General features: G+C 43.8%; 1 protein-coding gene across 1 annotated transcript; it reads left to right on the forward strand.

Annotated features, from left to right (window-relative positions):
• On the forward strand, positions 1-1,281 carry LOC120035056 (early nodulin-75-like). Its single transcript, XM_038981818.1, has one exon. It carries the CDS (start codon positions 1-3, stop codon positions 1,279-1,281), a length of 1,281 nt encoding a protein of 426 aa, XP_038837746.1.
• The last annotated feature ends 7,864 nt before the right edge of the window (positions 1,282-9,145 follow it).

A 9,145-nucleotide genomic window follows, 5' to 3' on the forward strand; every position in this document is an offset into this window, starting at 1 on the left:
ATGGACACACCCTCCCCGCGCTATTCTCCCCCATGGACACACCCCCTCCCACGCTACTCTCCCCATGGACACACCCCCTCCCGTGCTACTCTCCCATGGACACATCCCCTCCCACACTACTCTCCCCATGGACACACCCCCTCCCGCACTACTCTCCCCATGGACACACCCCCTCCCACGCTACTCCCCCATGGACACACCCCCTCCCGCGCTACTCTCCCATGGACACACCCCCTCCCTGTGCTATTCTCCCATGGACACACCCCCTCCCGCGCAACTCTCCCATGGACACACCCCCTCCCGCGCAACTCTCCCCATGGACACCTCCCTCCCGCGCTACTCTCCCCATGGACACACCCCCTCCCACACAACTCTCCCCATGGACACACCCTCTCCCGCGCTACTCTTCCCATGGACACCTCCCTCCCGCGCTACTCTCCCATGGACACACCCCCTCCCACACTACTCTACCCATGGACACACCCCCTCCCACACTACTCTCCCCATGGACACACCCCCTCCCACACTACTCTCCCATGGACACACCCCCTCCCGCACTACTCTCCCCATGGACACACCCCCTCCCGCACTACTCTCCCCATGGACACACCCCCTCCCACGCTACTCCCCCATGGACACACCCCCTCCCGCGCTACTCTCCCATGGACACACCCCCTCCCGCGCTACTCTTCCCATGGACACACCCCCTCCCGCGCTACTCTTCCCATGGACACACCCCCTCCCACGCTACTCCCCCATGGACACACCCCCTCCCACGCTACTCCCCCATGGACACACCCCCTCCCGCGCTACTCTTCCCATGGACACACCCCCTCCCGCGCTACTCTTCCCATGGACACACCCCCTCCCGCGCTACTCTTCCCCATGGACACACCCCTCCCCGCGCTATTCTCCCCCATGGACACCCCCCCTCCCGCGCTATTCTCCCCCATGGACACCCCCCCTCCCGCGCTACTCTCCCCCATGGACACACCCTCTCCCGCGCTATTCTCCACCTGGACATACCCCCTCCCTGCGCTGCTCCCCCATGGACATACCCCCTCCCTGCACTGCTCCCCCATGGACATACCCCCTCCCTGCACTGCTCCCCCATGGACATACCCCCTCCCTGCGCTGCTCCCCCATGGACATACCCCCACCCTGCGCTGCTCCCCCATGGACATACCCCCTCCCTGCACTGCTCCCCCATGGACATACTCCCTCCCGCGCTACTTCCCCCATTTTTGTGAGCATGATATTCAAATTGTTTCTAGTAAGTGAATATCAGGAATAGTTAAATAAGTTGTCAGGATTTTTTCATATTTCTGTTCCTAATAACCACTACAGAGGACAATTATGCACTTACAATATAAGGTGGAAATCTTTTTTTTTTCTTGGCAAAATGTAGAAGGAAAAAATATATATATATAAAATGGGGGGGTCTTAGGAAGTTATGTTTTATTCACATACTATTTTTTTATTGTATACAGGAGCTTGCTAACAAGTTCAAAGTCTCAAGGATTTCTTTGTCCTTTAGAAAGAAATTGAAGGTGAACTTTGCGAGTAAAAACAAGACAGGAACACTCAGATTCTAATCTAATATAGTTAATTTAAACGATAGGAGCGCAACCATGTTTCGCTTTGAACTATCCGCCGTCTGAAAAAAAAGAACCTAGTAATAATAATCCATAGCATTTACAGTACAATAAAACATATAATTTAATTCACACAGTAATATTAATTTAGTCAATAAATCTTTATCAGTCTTTACACCTCCAACGATGTCAGTGCTCCCAGGGTACTGTAGGAATGTCCTGCCCCGGAGAAAGCCACAGATCAGCTGTGTTTGACCCCTGTGGTAGCCCACAGGTGGTCAGCCATCCAAACAATGTATTGAGTCATCACGCTGGGCCTCAGTGCCTACAAGTTGCAACCTTATCTCCTTCCACTACAGCTTTGAATTACTCTGCAGTATTTTCAGGCATCATAAAATTAATTGCAGCTTTGAACTTTTTTCGGTGGCATGTTGACAGGGTCATACAGTAGTTGACCATTCAACTTATTAATACTTATCTGAACAAAATATCATTGGTTAAATATCATTTAACTTAATTATGTACACTTGGGGCAAAGGACATTCAGGAGAATGGACATACAGAATGTTGAGAGAAATATATTGTGTAGATGCAATATGACTGTCAGATAGATTGGAATAGTATAGGAGGTTGTGTGTGATCTATTCATTCTATTTCTATCTTCAACACAGAGTTCCAGACACAGCCCTGCCATTAGTTGAAGGCAGCCAATTAAATATATTTTTAAGTAGTTGCCTTCTAAGATCTGTATTAAAAAGTTAAAAAGTAATCACTTTGAAATCTGTATGTAACGTGAGGGATTTACACAAATATACACAAAGTGTACAAAATGTTATGAACACCTTCCTAATATTGAGTTGCACCCACTTTTGCCCTCAAAACAGCCTCAATTCGTCAGGGCATGAACTCTACAAGGTGGCAAAGGCATTCCAAAGGAATGCTGGCACATGTTGACTCCAACGCTTCCCACAGCTGTGTCAAGTCCGTTTTGTCACCAAAGCCCCATACACTACCCACCATTGCGACCTGCACGCTCTCGTTGGTTGGCCCTCACTTCATACTCGTCGCCAAACCCACTGGCTGCAGGTTATCTACAAGTCTCTGCTAGGTAAAGCCCCGCCTTATCTCAGCTCACTGGTCACCATAGCAGCACCACTCGTAGCACGCGCTCCAGCAGGTATATCTCACTGGTCACCCCCAAAGCCAGTTCCTCCTTTGGTCGTCTTTCCTTCCAGTTCTCTGCTGCCAATGACTGGAACGAACTGCAAAAATCTCTGAAGCTGGAGACTCATATCTCCCTCACTAGCTTTAAGCACCAGCTGTCAGAGCAGCTCACAGATCACTGCACCTGTACATAGCCCATCTGTAAACAGCCCATCTATCTACCTACCTCATCCCCATACTGTATTTATTTATTTATCTTGCTCCTTTGCACCCCAGTATCTCTACATGAACATTAATCTTCTGCACATCTACCTTTCCAGTGTTTAATTGCTATATTGTAATTACTTCGCCACCATGGCCTATTTATTGCCTTAACTCTCTTATCTTACCTCATTTGCACTCACTGTATATAGACTTTTTGTTTTCTTTTGTTCTACTGTATTATTGACTGTATGTTTTGTTTATTCCATGTGTAACTCTGTGGTGTTGTATGTTTCGAATTGCTATGCTTTATCTTGGCCAGGTCGCAGTTGCAAATGAGAACTTGTTCTCAACTAGCCTACCTGGTTAAATAAAGGTGAAATACCTTTCCCATTGATCTACACTGATCAATACAGGATCATACCTTTCACCTGGATTCACCTGGTCAGTCTGTTATGGAAAGAGCAGATTTTTCCTAGTGTTTTGTGCAATCAGTGTATAATTCCTATAGCCATACAACTTTTTAATACATGAGGTAAGGTCCTCAGGACTAATCTAAACATAACAGGTTCTTTACATCAAGGACTGGAGCGTGGGAATCAGACATATCAGGATGCAACAATAATTTATTTTAATTTTCAGTATTACATGACAGACATCTCCATAGGCCTACATGGAACTCCGTACAACTGTCCTACAAGACAGCCTTCAAAAGATGGCAATATCAAATTTCTCAAAGACAAATATCACTAGGTTTCATTCACATACTCAGACAATAACAATGTGTTGTAACACTCAGATAGTGTGCCCAGGGAGGAGAGCAGGTCAAGATGGAATATGGGCGCCAACGGCTAAAAACACTACATTCACAATCATTTCTATTTCTCATACTATCTTCATTAAACCACCATCACCGCTCCCAAGGCACGCTGACCAGCACATCGTAAGGCGATCCCCTGGATGACACAAACAGGAAGGCTTTTATACACAAGGCCACGCCCTTAATGAACAATCACATACACCTGGCACAGGCAGACCAACACGGATGTGTTCAAAATAGGTTGACGGTTCTCCCCGTTACAAGTATTCAAATAATATTCACAAGTAGTACTTTTTGGGGATCTGTATTCAAATAGTTGCAGTCACTTCCAAAATAACCATTTCTTCCCACAGAAAAATAGATACTTTCCACAAAGCATAGTTCAAACTAGCTTTATCCCAGGGCTGGTTGACTGTAGAGTATTTTTCTCTGTAATACATTTTTTGTTATGTGTCGGACCCCAGTAAGACTAGCTGTTGCCATTGGCGTCGGCTACAATGAGGATTTTAACATGTAAATCTTGGTGGGGCAAACTTTTTTTTGATGCATGCCATCAAAGCCACAACACAACACAACACAAATACATTAATTGCGCAATAACAGTGGCAAATGGTGCCCACAAACTGTTTGGGCCTACATAAAGCTGTCCCAACACCTTACCACCGCTGCAACTGGATATCTGCGGAGCCTTGTCTGGCAGCGAAAGAGTTAATTCAGCCTCATTGACTGCTTTTTTTAATAAAAGCCTGCTGATATGGCAGACTTGTTCAAACAAATGTGGTTTTCACTGACAATTGAGATGTTTTTTAGAAAACCCTTTACTCAGTACTTTGTTGAAGCACCTTTCGCAGCGATTACAGACTCAAGTATTCTTGCGTATGACGCTACAAGCTTGGCACACCTGTATTTGGGGAGTTTCTCCTATTCTTCTCTGTAGATCCTCTCAAGCTCTGTCAGGTTGGATGGGGAGCGTCGCTGCACAGCTATTTTCAGGTCTCTCCAGAGATGTTCGATCGGGTTCAAGTCCGGGCTCTGGCTGGACCACTCAAGGACATTGCGAGACTTGTCCCAAAGCCACTCCTGCGTTGTCTTGGCTGTGTACTTAGGGTCGTTGTCCTGTTGAAAGGTGAACCTTCGCCCCAGTCGGAGATCCGGAGGAGGTTTTCATCAAGGATCTCCCTGTAATTTGCTCCATTCATCTTTCCCCTCGATCCTGACTATTCTCCCAGTCTGCCGCTGAAAAACACCCACACAACATGATGCTGCCACCACCATGCTACACCGTGGGGATGGTACCAGGTTTCCTGCAGACGTGAGGCTTGGCATCAGGCCAAAGAGTTCAATCTTGGTTTAATCAGACCAGGCAATTTTGTTTCTCATGGTCTGAGAGTCTTTAGGTGCCTTCTGGCAAACTCCAAGCGGGCTGTCAAGTGCCTTTTACTGAGGAGTGGCTTCCGTCTGGCCACTCTACCATAAAGGCCTGATTGGTGGAGTGCTGCAGAGACTGTTGTTCCTCTGGAAGGTTCTCCCATCTCCACAGAGGAACTGTCAGAGTGACCATCGGGTTCTTAGTCACCTCCCTGACCAAGACCCTTCTCCCACGATTGCTCAGTTTGGCCTGCAGCCAGCTCTAGTTAGAGTCTTGGTGGTTCCAAACTCCTTCCATTTAAGAATGATGGAGGCCACCGTGTCCTTGAGGATCTTCAATGCTGCAGAAATGTTTTGGTACCCTTCCCCAGATCTGTGCATCGACACAATCATGTCTCAGAGCTCTATGGAGAGTTCCTTCAACCTCATGGCTTGGTTTTTGCTCTGACATGCACTGTCAACTGTGGGACCTTATATAGACAGGTGTGTGCCTTTCCAAATCATGTCCAATCAATGGAATTTACCACAGGTGGACTCCAATCAAGTTTTAGAAACATCTCAAGGATGATCAATGAAAACAGGATGCACCTGAGCTCAATATCGAGTCTCACAGCAAAGGGTCTGAATACTTATGTAATAAGATTTTTTTATATATATAAATTAGCAAAATGTTCTAAACCTGTTCTAACTGTTTCATTATGGAGTGTTGTGTGTAAATACCTTTTTTTACATTTTAGAATAAAGTTGTACGGTAACAAACTGTGGAAAAAGTCAAGGGGTCTGAATACTTTCCAAATGCACTGTAAATACATGACAGACATGGAATCACCTCAGCGTAAGATTAGACAACTTTTGCAGCTTCAAGTTGACTAACATATTTTCATGAGTGAGACAATTAACAGTAACACGGCATAAAGTTTTTATACATGTGTAGTAACTGAGTGTTACAATAGGAAAATGGTTATAGGATTTTGGAAATTACTTTAGAATTGCATAAGTGGAATAAGGAACAGTCACTATTCCTTGTGTACAGTACTTACAAAAACTCAGCTTATTGCTATGCATTTAAAATGCAAGTATCAAAGTATTATGTAACATGCTAATAAAATGCTGCACAAAAACAATGTTTATTACACAGGCACAATAACCATTTAATGTTAAGTGTAACTGAGAATGCTAACAGTAACTAAATATCCCAAAACTGCTTTCTGGAATCAACTACATCCATGGTAGATGGAAAATCATGTTAGTTTGTATTCTGAGTAAGCTAGATGGTATAGTGCATGTTTGAAACACTTACCCTCAGATGGACAGAGGTTCAAAGTCGTTTTTGCTAAGCATCCAACTCGCTGTTTGCAAATGGCTTTGAATTACACCGTCTTTCCAGGTATCATGAAATTAATTGCAGCTTTCAACTTTTTCAGGGTCATACAGTAGTTGAGCATTCAACTTATTAATACTTATCTGTACAAAATATCATTTGATTTAATTATGTACACCTGAGGCAATGGGCATTCAGGAGAATGGAAATATACCAAATGTTCACGTAGAAATGTATTGTATAGCTCCAAAGTGACTGTCAGATTGGAATAGTATAGGAGGTTGTGTGTGCTCTATTCATTCTATTTCTATCTTCAACATGCAGTTCCAGATACAGGCCTGCCATTAGTTGAAACCAGCCAATCCAATAGTTTCAGAAAAGTAGTCACTTCCTGAGATCTGTGTGTAACGTGAAGGACTTAAACACATATCATTTCAGTAGCAGTACCTCACCAACTTTACAATACGTGAGGTGACATCCTCAGGACTAATCTAAACATAACAGATTTACACCAAGGACTGGAACATTGGAATCCGACAACAGTATTAGGATGCAACAATTTATTTTCATTTTCAGCATCACAAGACAGACATCTCCATAGGACTACATCATTCCTGTACATCCGTTCCAGAAGCTCTGTACAACTGTCCTACAAGACAGACTTCAACAGATGGCAATATCAGATTTTACACAAACAAATATCACAAGGTTTGTTCACGTTTCATTCACATACTCAGACAATAACAATGTGTTGTAACACTCAGATAGCGTGCCCAGGGAGGAGAGCAGGTCAAGATGGAATATGGGCACCAACGCCTAAAAACACTACATTCACAATCATTCCTATTTCTCATACTTACGTCATTAAAACCACCAACACCGCTCCCAAGGCACGCTGACCAGCACATCATAAGGCCATCCCCTGAATGACACAAACAGGAAGGCTTTTATACACAAGGCCACGCCCTTAATGAACAATCACATACACCTGGCACAGGCAGACCAACACGGATGTGTTCAAAATAGGTTGATGGTTCTCCTCCATTACACATATTCAAATAGTTTTCATAAGTAGTACTTTTTACGGATCTGTATTCAAACAGTTATAGTTACCTCCAAAGTAACTTTATTCCCACAGAAATAGTTACTTTCCAAAAAGCATAGTTTGAACTATCGTTATCCCAGGGCCTGTTAACTGTAATGTACGTTTTGTTATGCGTCCAGCCCCAGTAAGACTAGGTGTAGCCATTGGCGTCGGCTAATGGGGATCCTGATTAAATAAAAATCAATATGACCTTTTGTCTATATTCCCGGTTCTATGAAAAGGACAAAAACAATGTGTTCCAATAAACATGGATCTGATCTTTTATTGGTCCTTATTTATTAATTCATGCAACAGTGGATCACCTCACTAAGGGAACATAGACATGGTCCCACAACCACAAACAGACAGATGTTTACTAAACAGCCACCCACGGCCTTCCACTCTGTCTACCAAAACACAACCTCTCTTCTTGTGTGTTTCAAGGGTATGCACTTCAAGAATCAATAGGTACATATGAAAATGGAAGTAGAAACTGCAGATTTCCCCTTCATCAGCTTTTCATGACATCACTCTGTATTCAGGAGCAGGTTTTGGTTCTATTCAACCAGTAAGTGACAAATACTGCAGAGAGAAAACCATGTTCTCCGTTCATTCATTGTCCTCATCCTTTACTGGTTGGGTTATTGTTAACATATTTGTTTTCAGTGAGAGTTCTGTAAACTTACAAATACCTTTATTTCTTTATTTAATTTTTATTTTATCATGGAGTCAAACTGAGACCAAGGTTTCTTTTACAGATGAGTCCTAAATGACAGAAATCAAAATATAAACACAAAATGCAAGCAGAAAGATTAACACGTTCGTACAAAACAACCACATTGATCAGTAATAAGGTATTCAAGCAGCTTTCTGAATTGCCTTAGAGGCACCAAAACATCACATTCATCAGTAATAAGGTATTCAAGCAACTTTCTGAATTGCCTTAGAGGCACCAAAACATCACATTCATCAGTAATAAGGTATTCAAGCAGCTTTCTGAATTGCCCTTGAGGCACCAAAACATCACATTTAAGAACATTTTGAAGAATGTTCGGATTGCTACTCAAATATCTACATGTGGTAGGTGCTATAGTGAACCATAGTTGGATTACTGGTTGGGTATTTTTAACCCATTTGTTTATTGTGAGTACTTCCAACTACCTACACATGGTAGTGTAGGTACTATAGTGGCAAATGGTTGGGTCACTGGTTGTGTTATTTTGAACCCATTTGTTTATTGTGAGTACCGTCAACTTCCGACAGGGATGCATCTTTATGGGGGCTCATGGTCAAAATGACCTAGCTGTACAGGTGAAGATTGGCACAGATCCAACTCCTTCTCCCCAACCCCTCCCATCCTCAGTCCCTGCTCCACACATCTGATTCATTTCTCCTGTGCACCTCCCCTTGGCCAGGTAAACCATATAAATATTCAAACCTCAGTTAGCTACCCAGGGAGCTCTTGGTTGCCTCGAGACGTGGAGAAATAGGGAGAGAGACAGGTGTAGACGTGCAACAGGTGGAGTTTCTCAGGATAAGGAGGAAATAAATGATCTTCACAAAACCACTGGGATTGAGACAGCGGTGCAAGG

This window comes from Salvelinus namaycush, chromosome 42 (genome assembly GCF_016432855.1).
Source record: "Salvelinus namaycush isolate Seneca chromosome 42, SaNama_1.0, whole genome shotgun sequence".
Taxonomy (NCBI): Eukaryota; Metazoa; Chordata; class Actinopteri; order Salmoniformes; family Salmonidae; genus Salvelinus; species Salvelinus namaycush.

Bases quoted from the DNA above. Each gene is read 5' to 3' on its own strand.
- LOC120035056 (XM_038981818.1), top strand. From the start codon at position 1: ATGGACACACCCTCCCCGCGCTATTCTCCCCCATGGACACACCCCCTC.